The sequence below is a fragment of the Lytechinus variegatus genome, chromosome 3 (assembly GCF_018143015.1).
Source record: "Lytechinus variegatus isolate NC3 chromosome 3, Lvar_3.0, whole genome shotgun sequence".
NCBI lineage: Eukaryota > Metazoa > Echinodermata > Echinoidea > Temnopleuroida > Toxopneustidae > Lytechinus > Lytechinus variegatus.
In genome coordinates this window covers 31,660,961-31,679,401 of record NC_054742.1, presented here as the reverse complement: position 1 = coordinate 31,679,401, position 18,441 = coordinate 31,660,961, and the positions used below count along the sequence as shown (strand labels likewise).

The 18,441-nt window shown below is 34.6% G+C and overlaps 1 protein-coding gene across 5 annotated transcripts in view; it reads right to left on the bottom strand.

The window, feature by feature from the left end:
- Positions 1–364: 364 nt before the first annotated feature.
- The window catches only part of LOC121410772 (peregrin-like), a 31,114-nt gene continuing 13,037 nt past the window's right edge, over positions 365–18,441 (bottom strand). For 2 of the 5 annotated variants that reach the window (XM_041603066.1, XM_041603067.1), the window contains exons 6-12: positions 18,224–18,412; positions 16,645–16,765; positions 15,411–15,665; positions 12,954–13,880; positions 6,639–6,745; positions 3,796–3,938; positions 365–2,043 (exon numbers count right to left, since the gene is read on the bottom strand). In XM_041603066.1, coding sequence (XP_041459000.1) covers positions 1,839–2,043; positions 3,796–3,938; positions 6,639–6,745; positions 12,954–13,880; positions 15,411–15,665; positions 16,645–16,765; positions 18,224–18,412 — 1,947 coding nt within the window. In that variant the 3' untranslated portion in view covers positions 365–1,838. The remainder of the gene's footprint in view (positions 2,044–3,795; positions 3,939–6,638; positions 6,746–12,953; positions 13,881–15,410; positions 15,666–16,644; positions 16,766–18,223; positions 18,413–18,441) is intronic. The other 3 variants (XM_041603068.1, XM_041603069.1, XM_041603070.1) reach the window with 3 other exon arrangements.

Genomic DNA, 18,441 nt, shown 5'->3' with positions numbered 1-18,441 from the left:
TCTGTTTTCACTTGTAAATTGTGCAATATTACTTTTAGGCACAAACACTATTTATATCATCAGAAAGCTCAAACTCTATACTTTCTTACAATGTCACTCTTGATATGTGGCATCTTTTAGATGGGTCAGCAGCCAGCTTTTACCATCAAGATGCAAGACGAGATTTCTGAAATTTCTGAGTAGCATAAATTCCAGAGTTCTGATTGGCTGAATGTTTTCAAAACAGGCGCGGGTAATTTGAAGAGATTACCACATGGTGAGTGTGACCTTTCAGAGGCCCAGTGTGGGGAACATTGGAATTTGTGTGGGTGTGTGGTCTCTATGACCAATCAGAGCGCAGTATTCATGTTTTTGAACTGTACTAAATGTACACGGCTTATGAAAAGCTGGCTCCTGACCCATCTAAAATACATCTTCTTATAAAAATCATATATTAAAGCTTAGATCTTCAGCTTTATCATAGTCTAAAAATCATTTGTGCTCAAACAGAAATTAAGTGTGAAAACAACAACTTTTTTTGCATGAAAAAAATTATTTTGTTTCATGTTTTAGATCAAGAGTTTCCCCTATATTACAAAATACTTTTAAAAATCCAAACACATGACCTAAAAGAGTGATCCTTCTTCTTTACAAAGATACCAAAAGCATGAAATTTGGTCAATATTTAGAGCAGCAAAAAGGTGTTTTGGTCCGCATCAAGCTCATTAACAATGCAAAAACCCTTTAGTCATGAATATCACTTGGCTAAAAGAAGCTTCTTTTTCAGGGCTTGCGGACTCACTGTGGACTTGACCTTTAATCTGTGTTTCAGGAATTTCTTAGAGGGAGTTGTTCATGTTACAAAGGCTTGATTTGTATACATTGTCACAGTTTATGATGTTTATGCAGCAATTTTCACACGAGACCCTAAAGCTTAAACCACATTTCTTGCGTTACAATATGAAAAAACACTAAACTTATTTTTATACGTCATCTTATCAACTCTTGAATAAAAGTTTGAATTATTTAAGACATGACATTCAATGCCCTGTCATGCTATGAATATATCAAGTATTCTGTCCAACTCCAGAAAATTATTTTGTGCATATTTTTCTTTTTTTTTCAATTTGAACAGTCCAAAGGTTATTGTATTACAGAGCAAATTCCTTGCTTCACCAACATATAATTTCATGCCATGTACACAAAAAGCTGCAAAGCTTAGTTGACCAGTCCCCTAACAAGACAAAATTTAGATGCCTAGGGGTTAAAAGTGAATGGTGTCATAATAAGAGTAATGTGAAATCTGAATTCTCTGTCCTTGGAAGTATTTGATATAGGTTTGCACCGTCAATCATAAAGAAAATAAAAATCCTTATTCCAATCTTGGCTCCTCAAATACAAAATGTATACATAAGATAAGTTAAAAACATTGTTATATTTCTTCACTTAAGTGTGATACATGCACTTATCTGATAAGTGTCATCCTGTTACATTGAGTAAGTCCCTAAAGTTATTGTTAATCTTCAAAGAATGATTACAGAAAAGAAAATGATGAACATGTTGAAGTAGTGCTACATACATGTACTGTTAAAACTTAATATAATTTCTTCCTCTTAGAGTCTCTATATAATACACCAACAAAATTGATTCCAGTTGTATTTTATCATCACACATTAAAAATGCATTAAACAGAAGTGCACAAGAGAAAATGAGGAAAAATAGAGAAATGTATAAGTGAGGTCAGAAATTGAGAGATAATGTTTGAGAAATACAGACAATAAAGTAGTGCAATTAGAACACAATAGATGAAGAGAAAATGAGTGAGAAAATGAAAACGAGAAAGACAAACACATTGAGCCTTATGCAGTATCATGGGCCTCGCTTGTATCGCTTGTGAATGGTTCAGTGCCCTCGCCTGTCACTCTGCGTCGGTGATGGAGAGCACGATCGTATGCAATTTGCACGTTCTTGCGGACAGTTGACTTGCGTCCCTCCATGAGCTTGACGTTGTCCAAGCCAGAATCAACACCGAGGGGTTCCAGTTTGGTCCTTGGAAGCCATTGCCTACAAAGTCAACAGGTATTTAAAGATATAGTATAGGTCTGGACAAACCAAAAACTGATAACCTTAATAATTAATATTAAGCACGTGATATAAATGATAAAAAACAGAACCAAAATATTATTTCTTTAATTATTACCATTATGGAATAAATAAGTTTGACTTATGATTTAGATTTTTAATGAAAATACATAAAAAGACCTAAATGGAGAAACTGAGCATGACAATAATGAGGAAATTTATTGGGCACTGCACACACTAAGGGGGGAACCTGCAAGCATCTGCAACACAGCATTGACCTGGGCACCAGAAGGGTAAAAGCAAAGGGGCAGGCACAAAACAACTTCCCGGCGAACAGTAGAAACAGAAAGGACCCTGTCTGGATGGAAGACGTGGACAGAAGCCAGAGCTGTAACCTCTGATAGGCAAAGGTGGAGACATTTGGTGGAGGCCCTACATGCCACTAGTCATCTGGAGGTTAGGTTTACAGGTAACATAAACTTTGCCAGGATTGAGAATTACACGAATACCATCATATTCATTCAATGAGGTGTTTACACTCTAAAGCATATTCAGATATCATTTCAAGTATACATTCTAAACTAGTCAAGTTAGGCACCCAATATGGTATCATTTTATTGTTTAACTGCATACATGTACAAATTCTTTTGAATTGCACATCTAAGCACAGAACCTAGACAAACAATTTAACATAAGCTGCCACTTTCCCTACATCATCTCATCTTTATTTTCATTGGTTCAACCTCTTCCTTACCCCCCCCCCCTTGTTTTTACTTTGTTGGGTTATTCAAATTGTCAGTGATTTTACGAACAGGCTCAAACCTAATTTTCGGTCAAATAAAAAAAAATTGTTGCATATTCCTAAAGCCTGTGATTCACTCTATTGATTTGCTAAATTTTAGATTAAAATCCATATTTTTTAAAGAATAAGAGCATATTAAAATTTCTTACGAACTGGCTCAAACCCTCCTTTGATTTTACAAACTGGCTCAAACCATACTTTGTGTACTGTCAAGTCTCTGGGATGGCGCGCAAAGACCCAACCTCGATGCTGCGCATATGTGGTTTGTTCCTCTAAAAAACATGCGCATGGCAAGAATGATTTTACGAACTGGCTCAAACCATGGTTTGAGTCACTAAAAAACAGCACATGATTTTATGAAGTGACTCAAACCCCGTTTTTTTTTTAAATAGCAACTTCGGAAATGCATACATGTGCTTCATTTCAAATATTGAAAGAATGAATACGATTGCAGACAAAATTTTGTATTTTATAAAATAATAGAATGTATGCTTTAACCCTAACCAGATCGTGCTTTCTTTCTCTAAAGATGCGCAAGACTTCACAGTAAAAAGTCAGTGAGTGGCACAGTAGAAAAATTTCGCGCAGCAAAATGATCGCTGAAAATGTCGAGGGGGGGGGTAGATTCACCCCCCCCCCTTGACAGAATTAGGGTTAAATTGGTATAAATAATTGATCTGGTTTCTTTCAAAGTGCGAAGTTATGTGCAGTTAAAAAAAAATCCAAACTTTGAAATATCTCAAAAATCATGTTTTGGAGACCGAGATTAGAGCCGTTTTGTAAGATCACTGACGAAATAACCTGGAGTAGAAAAAAATCTGGAATTTAGTGCATACTATTAATCTATTATAAGAGGATTAAATCAGTATTTAATATTGAGGAAACCACTCTGAGAAAAACTGTGAAGGAAAAAAGTAGTCACTCCAACTAACCATGTGCGTTTGTTGTCAAAGAAAAGAACGAGATAGAGCATGTCATCCGAGTTGAGACGTTGGTTGAGCACCTCCGTGGTGGGCACTGGGATGGGCACGCCGTTGTGGAACGTTCCAGACCGTGGCATCTTGGGGTCGATAATCTACAAACAGTAAAAGAAAAGACATGAATAAAATAAAACATAAGGATAGAAACAGATAGATTGACAGACTGGTACGCCAATGCACAGTACATGTTTCGAGATAGTTGACAATTTACATGATTTAATAGTTGTAATATATCTGATGAAACGAACTTGTCTGAATAAAAAAAAGTAGTTTACAAGGGTATTTCAGGACATACAAAATATATTTTCTCCAACTTATTTGAAACCAAAGGGGGAAAAAGAAGATATTTGCCCCATGTGAAATACATTGTAGTAAAATAGGAGTAAAAATAATTAGCTCTGATGGAGTCCATGACTCCATATTATCAGTTTTATCACATTATAAAAAATGATGGAAAATACATAGTAAGTCTTAAAATCATAAAGCAGAGAATATTGCTGTGGTTAGTTACTTGGTCTGATAGGACTGACAATTTATGAGAGAAACCCTTCACAAATTCATTAATCATGAATATGTGGCAATATTTTACATAAAATCAAAGGGGTACACTGAAGGACAGGCTTTATTTGAGAATAGATTTGGGCTCTGTAAAACAAAATCGATGAATAACAAAGATTCACATTTATTTGCAAATTTCAAAATCTCAATTCTGATTTGGTGATTGCAAAAATGGCAAACAAAATGCTCATAAAACCACAAATCCAATTGGTCAATTGCTATTAAAAGTATTCTATATGCAACAGAGTCCATGTCATTCATTATTCAGCAGGGTCATTATGTAGTCTCAAAATAAACATCAATGTTGTGCTCTTGATCAAAGCGTTTCAGTTATCAGGTGAGACAACATGCAAGTAAATTAGTAAAATTTAATCACATCTTCTTAATATGTGGGAAACATTCACTAACTGTATACCTAATATCATGCCACAATAGCTACCAGTGATAGGGTGAAGGTCTATAGATGTGATAAACCATTTCACTGTGTGCAACAGAGTGCTAACATATCTATGTGTCCAAAAAAGGCTTAAAGTATAACTTAGCTATCTTTGTTCAAATAAATGTATTTCACTCCCTTTCTCTTTGTCTCAATGATGACCATTATGATTAAGCTGGTATAACATGACAACAAATAAGAAAGATGAATTCATAGCAAGAATAGAGCTGCAATGGGTTATGAAGCAGAAAATATTTATTAATAGCACCTATGAAATACATATTCTACCAAGTGTACCTTTACATAAGTTCCCTTCCTTATGAATATGGTAATTTGGTATGAAAAATTCAAATAACAAAGTACAAAGCAAAAGGTTTATATAATCATACATAAATCAACATATCAAGTAGTATTTATATGTTTATCAAGGTGTAATTGATTTATGTTGAGAACTCCAGATTGCTAAATTTTCATTTCACTCATTCAAGAATTTTTCCATCATTTACAGTACAATCAAAATTCACCGAGTTTGAGTATATACCAAATTTATAGAATTTCATTAGATCTATTTTGTAGTATTTATGAATCTCTAAATAAGTTACCGTCGATGAAAGAGTGAAAAAATAAGCATGTATAGTATCTAAAAAATCAATTTCCTCTATTCCTGTACATTTTTGGAAGCCATTTTACATGTTATGTTATTACATTTCATAATTGATGAAAGCATTACCATGCAACTACTGGGTAGGTTAAGAAAACATGCCAAATATATCACAAACAAACATATGAACTAATAGTTCTAAATAATTAATCATTATAATATCACCAATTGATTTTAAAATTAATCCAGAATAGAATATATAAAGAATACTGATTTTTTTTTTCAAAGTATCTGTTTAGTATTCCATTTTGTCCTTTGATATACCATATATGGAAGCGTTAAAAGCAACACAGAACGAAAGCTGCGAAATATTCAATTGAAAAAAATATGGTTCCCTATGAACATGAAGCAGCATACCCATTATGTTCACAACTACATCATAATTTTCCAAATATTAAATAAATATGATGACAAATTATGAATATATAAATAAAAAAAATTGATAACTAAATACAGAACGGAAGGGGATGATTCTAATATTTGTTAAGGAAGAAGCGTGAGAGGGAAGGTAAGTGAAGCATGAAAGCGATGAAATAGGAATGAAATCATGAATTCTACCACTAATCTCCTAAATTTCTGTAATGAGATGAAATACATGGTTTGACTACTCCTACATGTAAATATTGATTGGTGATGGTTGCATGTGCTGTCATTTGGCTATCTAGTGTAGATTGTTATGTAATGTGTTGAACTCCTCGGCTAAAAAAATTTATTCACATGGATATTTCTCACAATTACTCTGGATTGAATATTGAATCGGGGGTGTCCAACCTATCACCCAACTGGCCATAGAATTGGAGAACGCACAGATGCAACACGATCCTCTCATCTCAAAAAGAAAGTGATGTTCAAAGCAGTAACTGGAGATGAATGATGAAACACAGCTAGAGAACTACACCTACTCCATATTTAGGCAGCTCTTTTGACTTAATACTACTCTTAAGAGCTACAACCTGTGCTGTTGTCTCTGATGCAGTCCAGGCCAAGCTGGCACAGAGAGAGATACGTGATAGACAAGAGAGAGAGAGAGAGGAGCTGCTGTTGATCTTGAGATTTCTTCCAACTATGGTTGGTTAAGGTGAATAGGTTGGACACCCGCGGTTGAAGATCTTGGAATGTGATGACAGGTGAAGTACGTACCAAAGCAGGATAGGATGGATAGCCTCTGCACTTGGCCCAGACCATGTCCAATGGATTGAGTGGGATCTCCTCTTCATCAGAACCCCAGTGGTGGCTCCTTAGCTTGCCTGCACGACACACATGGGGGTGGGTACGTTAGGGGTGCCCCAAGTAATCACTAACTCCAATATCTTCTACTGCCTTACAAATCTCCTCAAATAATTATACATCACATTTCTGTATTTTCTCTCTTGACATGGTTGTAAAAGTGAGGTCTTAACAGATCTGTAAAATCCTGTTGAATATATCCTACATGTACATATACTTGACTGCTAAAAAGCTATCGTTCATTTCCAACTGCTAATATCAGTAGCCCCTTTTTCCCTTAAGCATATTAATCGCAAATGAAACAGAATTGCAGTGAAGTAAAGTCATGTGGTTTCAAGCATTTTAAGCAACGCAAAAACTTGCCAGGTCAAATCATAACAGCAGGATTTTATTTTCGTTTTATGAAAAGCATAGACAATGAACACAAGAAAGTTATCGGATGCAATTTATGATCATAGCAAATTAGTGATTCTCAAGTAAATTTCCATTTGTTTTTCTCTTCCATGTTTGTCCTGAATAGATCTGATTCTATAATCAATTGAATAATTAATTTAATGTCCCACTGATTTTTTTTTCCCAGTTGCACACCTCACAATTAATTCTGTACAAATGTGAATTTCAAGTATGCAAGGAAAAAATGATATAATACTAGTAAGCAAATCAGCATATTTTGGGGAAACATATTTGATATTAAAGACTAATATATTGGAATATCAAATTTACAAAAGAAGTGCAAATACATCTTCAATTTTATCCTTAAAAATCTGGTTCATGACTGAATGCCTTAATTCTTTTGCCGTTTTTTTTTCTTTTTCTTGGTAAAAAATGACATTTTGTGATTTAGAAAGGATATTGTACAAAGTGTACATCGTAGATTGTTATTATCAGTCCATACAGGGAAAAGGCCATGTACATGTAGTTTAGAATTAATGTACATGACTGGACATAATGCATGACAAAGCTAGGCTCACTCATGAACAACCTAACTATATTACGAGAAGAGATCTTCTCATACGGGGAGTGAAGTCACTGTGTCTTAAAAATGATATTAGTCAAGTTTTAAAAAATAAATAAATTTGGACTATATGTATGCAAAGATAAATAGAGATTGAAAATCTGGAATTCAACCTCTTTGTGTTTCATCTTTACAATATTAATTCAGATGACTTTTTTACGTTACTTAATTAGGTGACTGCTTCAATTTATATATAAACTGTGGAATTTGAAATCATACATGTAAATGTGAAACATTAGTATCAATACAACAAGTAATGTTTGATGGTTTCAAATAATGGCTTCTTATGGAAGACAGCTTTATCATCATCTGCGACCAGTCCCATGCTTAGAGATGAGTGTAAATAATTGTTAGTTTCACATTGAAAGTGATGGCAATGAAAGTGCTCTTGAACACGTTGTTAGAAGAACGCACGTCACATGTGATACGCACATATACTTACATGTACATAAATTTTAGCTATAACAAAAAAATTATTTGGGATAGTATGTATTGTTGCTGGAATCATGTTGTGTGCATTGAAATAGAGTGGCAAATTGTGGGATTTGTAAGTGCAAAGCTAGTTGTACTTTGTCACACTAATCAGACTATTAAAATTGCATTACTTTTCATTATTCAAAGAATATTTTTACTGAATTAATGACAATATCTTAATTTGTAATATGTAGAAATAGTTACCACTTAATATTCAAAACCATGATTATAATTCAGTTTAGATTAAGTTTGCATTACTTTGGTCAGCAATACTCAGCATACACATTGATATCTTGCAGCTTGTATAAAGCAAGTATCCATAGAAGAATAGTGTTTGGTTGCTGATGGTGTGCAATTGCTCCATTAATAAAAAGACTAATTGTAATCTTTATTTGTTTTTTACTGATGGTTCAAATCAAATAAACTTCTTCCAGACTTTTATTTTTGTATCTTTTGAACTCATTTGTTCTGCTCACTGGCTGACCCGATATTTCAGTAATTCAGCAAAATGAGATCTTAAGCATTACAAAATATTAACAAATTGTGCACATGAGAACATGAGAGTAACTATCAAACTGAAAGTCATGTCCAAGCCCATTATTAAATAAATTGTTGAGTAGCATATTGAACATAATTGCCAAAATGCTTTATCAATAAGAAAATTATTAGTAAACTAGTCTCATTTTTAATTCACTTTAACCCCCCAAAAAAATAATAATTCATAACCCCCCCCCCCATTTTAGGGAATAAAAACATTCAGTTGTAAAGTGATCTATATGTGCTTAAAGGTCAAGTCTACCCCAGAAAAATGTTGATTTAAATAAATAGAAAAAAATAACGAGCCTAACGCTTTAGAATCAGACGCAAAACAAGAAAGTTATGACATTCTAAAATTTCGCCTATTTTTTACAAAACAGTGATGTGCATAACTCAGTGACATGCAAATGACACATTTGATGATGTCCCCTCACTCACTGTTTTTTTTTTATTGTATAAATTATACCGGAACTATATTTTATTTTTAACTGATATGGCAATAAGGACCAACTTTGATTGAACCATATAGTTTCAAACAATGCCAATTCCACATATTCAGGGAGGAATTAATTGCTGTTTCACTCGACAATGAAAAAATTAGAATATATCGTATAATAAAATACTAAAGAAAAAGTGAGTTGATGATGTCATCAGTCTCCTCATTTGCATACTGACCAGGATGTGCATATCACTGTTTTGTGAAATTGAGTGAAACTTTAAAATGTCATCACTTTCTTATTTTACATCCGATTTTGATGAAATTTTCAGTGTTATGCTTGTTGGATTTTTTTTTCCTTTTTATTCAAATCACCTTTTTGTTGGAAAGGACTTGTCCTTTAAATACTCACAGAGCCATTAGCCCAGTTATAAGCTCATTAGTATGAAGGTTCAAATGTCAATGGCAATGAATTTTAGAAAGATAAGTAATATTACACCATAAAGGTGTCATAAAACGACAAAATTAAACTAATGCTGTGTATAGGGCAACACAAATTAATGCTGGGTTTTTTAAGTTAAAATTAATATTTGTGATCTTTTATCTAATGTGGTGCTGCTTTGATTTGATCAATGTCCAGGGCTCCATAACACAAAGGTTTGAGATGGATTGCAAATATGAAAGAACCACACTGATTGGTCCCTGGTCAGTATTTTTAACCAAATACGCATGTATCGTAGATATTGATTGGTCATTTCATTTAGTGATTGATTGCTATTCTTTGTGTTACAGGGCCCAGAACAGGTGATATGAGTAAAATTTTGGTAATATTTTGTAACAATCAGTAACACAATTTGCATAAATAATATGATAATCTTTATGTTTCTTTGTATGTAATTTTATTGAAAGTTGATAGAAATAAAAAAGAAATTATTTAACTGTACTTATTCAGCTGGAATGAAAATTACTACGTATGTTGAATTCCATACATGATAAATTTAGATGATAGATATATTGGTGCACATTCGGTAAAGATGGCTAAAATACATGTATATAAGCACTGAGTAGTTTGTGATGACATTTTGACAGTCATCTTCATGAACAGTAAAACCAATGCGATATCTGTTCTATGCCTGCAGCTCTGTACATTTGTGCAGAGAGCTGCACGCATGTATATATTATGTGTACATAGTCATAGTTGATACAGGCATGTATTTTTTTTTCACAAAAACACCAGAATATTGGATCTCTGACATAGATATTTCAAGGGAAGTCTGATAATATGAGAACAATAATATTAAACACTTTTCATGTCAATTTTCGTTTTTCTACCATGACTAAACCATTTCTCTAATTTTTATGTGACTTATATATACACCACTAAATTCAAGTATATAATGCAAAATGTACATGTAGAGTGGAGATTATGGCTTTGAAAGCAATCAGAGGCTAAAGGCTGATCATGCCTTTTGGGAAGACATTTCCGTAAAATATGATACAATTCTGCATAGGGTAACACACACAAAAAAAAAATTCCTGCATCATGTACATGTATATGATGTACTTCTTAAGCAATCATAATGACAATATTTTGTTTTCCCTCTTTTTTTTCATATAAATATGTATAGAGTGGATCAATTAATTCTCTTTCATCAAAGTGATATCTGTGCATAGCCTTTCAAAGTTTTGTTTTTGCAAATAGGCAAAAAATGGAAATGCATTAGTGGGTTACATGGTTAGCATGAGAATGAAACAGGTTTTAAAAGATTGTTATGTAGTGAAAGCTTATAAATTGCAGTTGAAAGGGATGGCTTGTAATTAGGATTAGTATAAATGTGAGAAATCAACAAAATAAACATAACTGCTTCATTATCATCTGACCAATGTTAAAATTTCTATATGATTATTAAAAAAATAATAATATGGGGAATTACGTATAGTAATAGTTTGCAACTGGGTTTTTATTCAGTACGTTACCTCATCATCAACACATAGTTTACAACACAATAACAAACATTGTGATTACACTGTGAGCTTTGTTCACAGGTAATCACACATATTTTCTTTCAACAAGTTAACCAAAAACATCACTACAACTGCCTACTATCAAAAAATGCATCAGAAATTAACAATTTTTTTGTCGCAAGCCACAATACTCATGCATGATATGGGAACAATGCTCTATTAGAATGGATAACAACGAGTGCACGATTCTGTCAACTACACATGTATGTTTGTGTACTAAACATGTATATATACAATATAAACTGTACATCACTATGGATAGCAGAAGGGGGGGTGGTGGGTTCTCTGCAACCTTCAACATAAATTTCATGTAGATAACAAGTGCAGTAAACCAAAAGCAGTGCTTCCATTCAGACTGGATCACAGTGAAAGACAGACACCTACATGTATTTAATTATTCAATTTAAAAAAAAAAAGCCAATTCAATGATATGTTGGTCTACCATGGGGCCATGGATAATGAAACTTGCATTGATTTCCTGAAAGCAGTGTCTTATTTACATCATCTTTTCTTTGATTGAGACGAAAGGAAATAGGTAATTTCTTTCCTTCTAAAAGAAATAGGTGGTCAATTAAAAAAAAATCACCACCTGCTATGATGTATGTTTATCACACATTATCACATAGAATTTTTGCTATTCTTGCATATTCATATGTCTTTTGGAAAATGATGTTCTGCCACTGATGTGTTTAAATCTACCAGTCCCTGCTATGTCTCAAACCTGAAAGTATATTTTACGTATCCTACAATATCATATAATCTCCATTTACTGCAATGTTAGTCCCTTTCCAAGACAGTGAAAATTTTTATGTCATTCGGTCCATGCCTCAGTCACAAGAATGATTCAGGGATTTAGGGTCTTTTTGTCCGTAATGATGAGTTCACTCGACAATGAAGCACATGTTTTACTGCCTATACCTTACTTTCAGAAATTTCTGTTGCTGCCTATATCTTAAGTTTCAGAAATTGATTAGCAAATGAAGTATTTTGCTGGACAGATAATATTCAGAAGGCTTTGCCCAATATGGTGAAAATGAAAATAGAATGGATATTTTCCATGAGAAATGAGAATTAGACATGCATTACAAATGTGTTAGTGATCATGCAACAGAAAGACATGCAAGTGGATGGTATGTTCACACACATAAACACAAACAAAAAAAAACAGTCAACATCACATTACATCAACATGTACACCTGGTCTCAATATGAACATCAAAGAGATAGGGAGACAGTGCCACTCTTTTTTCTTCCAAGTTTTTAAATGTTTCATTTCAAATCTTTCCCATGATGAAATTACTTTAATGATCAATCTGCATGTATAAACAGATATAGATGTCAGGTTGCTAGATTTTTTCTTTAAAGCCCAATCAAAATGAAAGCAAGAATAACAAATATGAACAAGAATGGATACTAGTTAGAAGAAAGAACAAAACAAGTCAAGCTTGAACAAACATAAGAAATGTTTTTTAGAAGGAAAGAGAAAGGACCAACTGAGAAAGCAAACCCATCAGAAAGAAAGCAAAACGGTTTTGATAAAGATAAAAAAATAAAGTGATGAAAAAGAACAAGACTTCTTTAATAAAGATTTACAGAAACAAGCAAAACAAAATTAAATTTCATAGAAAAAGCAACTCTGCAGATGAGCCCAAGGTTTTTTTTTTAGAATTGACTTTGTTTTCTTATCCTTTTTTTGTGTGTAATGTAGAGGATAAAAGTGTGGTGTGCACAGTCACCCTACCTCTCCTGTCCCTGAGCACAGGCCCAGTCGCACCTGTAGGGATGGGTCTGCTGGTAGTACTGGTACTCTCTCCACAAGAAGTGTCTCCACTGCTGTCATCAGTGAATGGATTCCTGTTAGCCTGAAGCAGGCTACGCCCACCTGGTCCTCCATTCTCCCCCATTGATGAGCTCATCTCCGATATGGATTCATTGGAAGTGCTTGTAGATGAACTGCTGCTGTCTGATTCAGAACTGGTCCTTGGTCGTACATGGCCTGAACGGTATTTTGAAAAGCTTTCATTGTTCGGGGTTCCACTCTCAAAACCATTTGGAAGGTCCTTTGATGGGGATGTCATCCTCCTACTTGGACTACGCTGTCCAATTGTGCTCATGCTCACACTACGAGCTCGCTTAGCAGGAGGGCTGGCACTAGAGTCATTGTTGGGGGCTGGGACGTTGCCTTCGTATTCAGTTTCTACATGAAGGCTTCCACTCTGGCTGACCCGATGTGCAGGTTTATTGGGTGAACTCGATTGATCTACTGATAATGACCTCTTTGGAGGTCTGCCAGGTTTCCTGGGACTAGGATTGCCCTGCTTCCCTCCTTTACTACTAAACAGTACTGATGTTCTCCTACCAACGCCAGAAGGAGATGCAGTCTTATCTGCCTGTGTCGGACTCTTTGTCTTTGGGGTTTCTGCTGTATCATTTGCTGAAAGGGTGGGAATGGAATCCACAGAAGCACCAGGCTGAGGATCAGACATAGTTCGGACAGAACGGCCACGGCCCCTCCCTCTTCCACGCCCTCTACCTGGAGAGCCCATGGCTTTCCCCGGAGAGGGTCTAGATGGAGATGACCTGCTTCGACTTGTTATAGGCAGAGGCCTAGCTGGTGAAAGCTTTGGTGGGGCTGAGTCACTCTGGGATGTGATTTCACTTGATTCACCTGGGCAAGGAACATAAGGGGAAGATAATAGTAACACTTTGAGAAGATATAATGAGCTAGCACTTGTTAAAGGTCAAGCCCACCCCAGAAAATGTTGATTTGAATCAGTAGAAACAGAATCTAACAAGCATAACACTAAAAATTTCATCAAAATGGAATGTTAAAATAAGAAAGTTATGACACTTTAAAGTTTCCCTTATTTTTCTCAAAACAGTTAAAGGCACAACTCAGTGATACATGTATGCAAATGAGAGAGTCTATAATATCCATCACTTAACAGAACCACACAATGTCAAAAACTGTTAATTCCATATGTTCAGGGAGGAATACAACTTGATTTCCCATGACAAAGGGGAAAAAACAGAATAATTCATATATTAATAGAATACAAAAGTAATAGTGAGTGGGTGACGTCATCAGTCCCCTCATTTGCATTCTGACCAGGATGCGCATATTTTAAAATGTCATAACTTTCTTATTTTACGATTTTGGTGATTCTGATAAAATTGTCAGTGTTATGGTTGTTGAATTTGTATTTTAGTCAAGTCAACTTTTTATTGCGGTGATTTGTCCTTTAAAGATATCTGTATTTTCAAGATACATTTAATTTTGTGTCACACCCTGTCACCTTGCCTCATATTAATGCTAGGTTATCAAGGCCTTATATCTCAGTCTGGAGGGACTGTTTAAATAAGCAGGTAAGCTATACAGTAATGTCTTAATTGCCTATGGCCTGGAATGGGACGGAGCAAAGTCCTTATGCAGGAATGGGACAAAAGCAGGGATGGAGACAGTAGCCTGCACTGCGGGGAGTATAGACAATGCAACAACTTTTGGTTTGCCCCCTCCTACCAGAGCTGTGCACTGCCAAAGACCAGGGCCCTGTTTTACAAAGAGATATGATTGATCCAATTAATCATAACTATATGGAAATCCAACAGTGTCATAAATTTCTACAGGAAATTTGCAAAATGTCCTGTGTGAACAAAGGAGAACACACCAAATTGTCAATAAAATCAATGAATTTATAAATATGCATATCTTAATTTTTTGGGGATCAAACATGCATTTTATATATTGACGTTGTTGGCCATCCATAGTTGCAATTGATCAGATCAAATGCAACTCTTTGTAAGACAGGACCAAGGAGTCTTTAATCTTTAAACCCAAAGCTAGATCTTGAACCCTCCACTATATAGGACTTGTTTAGTTACCCGAGAAGTGGAAGAAGAAGAATGCAGTAATGTCCAGTCCAAGTCAAGTTTTCAATCTAAAAACGAAAAGCTACTATGCTATGTCAAAGGGAAGGTTACTCCTATTAGATAAAAGTCTTATGGTAGTCATATTTTTCATTCACCTAAATATTTAGATATTTGTAATAAAAGGTTTTGCCAACCTAGTAGCAATATTTGATCATAGAGACGTAATTCATTCACTGGTTAAGGACATTCATGCAGGCTATTTTGAAATAACAGTTTGTAATTATATACATACATATACCAAAAAGAAAGAGCAAGAATGAATACATACTTGATGATGAATCCTCAGTAGTCAATTCAACATTGCGAGAACTGGCATCTCCACCATTCTGTGGTTTGTCTTTGCCTTTCTGAATGGCCAGTCGCCGTCGAATGACGTTTATCTCCCGCTTCAGCTGCTTTGAACGTTTGGAGCGTGCAGCGCTATGCTTGATGCCACAAGTCGCATCCAGCTTCTCAAGGAGTTCATGTAATTGGTCCTCCAACGTCATGTCTGCTCTATTCTCTGCTTGAAGTACTGAGTCAACTGGGGGAGAAAAGTATAAAACAATCATATTCTATGAATCCAATGGAATGTTCTCTTGGGAGACAACAGGCCCACATTATATACATGTAAACATAACTCTCTTTCTCTTTGTTGTTGCAAAGGCCCAACTCATAAGCCTTCCTTCATAGTGGTCCTATCAATCTTTCATATATACCCTTGTTATTTATTTAATGATGATTTATGTATTCATGCATATTTGTTTATTTTCATTAAACTTAGAAGTATCAGTAGCTGTATCAGTTCCCTATCAGAACAGCTGCAGATTTTGTGTTTTGATTGGCATATTAATTCTTGCCTGCCGATAGATATGAAATTATTCATATAATATCAAAGTTTAATTTCAATCTTATGACTAAAACTATTAAGGGTATTGTTGATTCCATACACCTAAAGAGTAAAGTTTGAAGTCGATCCATCACAGAATCATGGAGACTATTATCTATAAAACTCAATCTTGGCTGTAATACTAAATGCAAACAACGCGTCTGATGCAGCGAGACTTCATACTCTCTCTCCTTGCTTTAGTCGTTGATTTCTGATGAAAATCTGTAGGCAGATTTTTGTAGGAAAACCCTCACAGAATCAGTCAAAAAAGTAAACAAGACGAGAGGGTGTGAGTAGTGAAGCATCCTCTGTAGGTAGTCTTGCTGCATCAGACACATCATTTGTATTTAATGTAACAGCAAAGATATGGCTGCAGTCTCCAAAGGTCACAAGAACAAGCTATTTTCAGGAATTCATGAGAAACCTTGACAACATGATCCACTGATCAATACTCAAAGATATATAAATTTGTACAAATGGACAAGGAACCCCAGCAACCAGAACTCTTTGGAGCAGATGCATTAATAAAGTGTGATACAATTGTCCAATCCTAATATGGCATCGCTGATCCAAAGAATAATAACATGTTGATGGTGCAAATAAAAGGCAGTCATAACAATACCAGTCAACTTACTGTCTCCTAGTTTGATTTGTGTTTCTTCATAGTTAGGAGCTTTCTCTAGATGTAGTCCTGTCTCGGGATCATAGCCTGCCTTCTCTGATTGTCTCTTTGCATGTCTTAGAATAGCACCTCCCTGAAAAAATTGCAAATTAAACTTTATTCAGATATATTGCTAAGCAACATTTAAGCAAAAATGTTAATTTTCAACATTTCAATATTAAGAAAATAGTTGCTTCAACGATATTTGTACATTAATAATAATTAACTTGAAAATGTGAACTAAGTTATCAAGAGGATTCCTGAATACAACATGTAGTTTGTGTAACCAATACATGTTCACAATTTTGAGTGTTAATTAGGTTCTTACTCAGGGCAAGCTGCATGACTTTGCATAGGTGAAAAGGTGTGCCTAAGGCACAATAGCTTTTCATATTGCATTTTGCTGATACAATGTACATGTGCAAGGATCTATCATATGCAAGTACAGTAATTTCCTTGTTGATAAAAGGCTTCGCGCAATATTTCCAAAATGCAAAAAGACAGTCCCGCAAATTTTATCACTCTTTTCTCCGAAGTCTTGCAACTTTTGAGACAAAACTCGTGAGATAAGGGTATAGCATCGTGATGCCACATGACTTTTTACAAGACACTGTCATGCCGAAAGTGGCTCATTTTCATACTCTGTGTACAAAATCTATGGAAGATGAAATTCATAAAAGGGTGATTATTTTTAATTCCAATTGGTCTGCTTAGATAATTTAGGGTCTAATTTAGTTGTTAAATGGTCTGTAATAATCTCAATTAAAAAAACAATGGAAAACAAAATATAAAAAAAGAAATACATAAGAAATTCTAAGAACAAAGAAATACATGACAAAAAAAATTGGCTTTCACAATTTTTTGTATGGAAACCTTTAAATTAGATTACAAATATGACATCTGGAAAAAAAATTTGAAGTGAAATTGGGTGTTAAATGTTTTTGAAGAATAAATTTGAATATTTTATTCATAATTGATTATAAATAATTACTTTCAGATTTTTATAATACTGGCTTGTAGTTAATGTGGTAAAAAATGTGCGAGCAAAATTTTGAAGTGATCCCGCGAATGGCGGCCCAGATCAGGAGGGGGGAGGACCATCACTCCCCCCCCCCCCGTCTTCAATACATCTCAAATACTTAGTAGCCCAGTTCTTTTAGGTTTTAGACAAACATTAGGCTTACCATACATGTATATTTCAAATAAATGACACTATAAGGATACTATAACTATTCTATTGCTTGGAAGCAGACAATTATTGCCCACATACTGGTTAAAATCAACTTTCCTAAGATGGGGGAAGTTCATAACAATTTAGGAAAATGCATCCAATGGAACCATTTTATGAAGTAGCAATCAACCAGTTATCAGATTAATCAAAAGTATGAGATTTACCTGATCTCAAATATTTTTATATTACAGTAAGGATCAATCTCAAAGTTGTGCATAATCTGAATCCATTGTAACATTTTTATGGACTATTATTATTAAACCCTAATCGTACCCTTCCCCTTCTATTATGTTGCAAAATTTTGAAACATATCAGTCTTACCAGATCTCTGATCTTGACAGCTGCCCTGTAGTACTTTGTATCCTTACTATTGTAGTTCATACAATTCTCTATCATTTGGTTGAAGTCCTCTTCCATCTGGTCAAGCCCTTTATACTTGTGACCCTCCACTTTATTACTCATGGTAGAGAAGTCCATAGGTTTCTTGATGACCTCATAATAGTCAGGAGCCTGTAGAAATAGACATAGCGATATCTGAT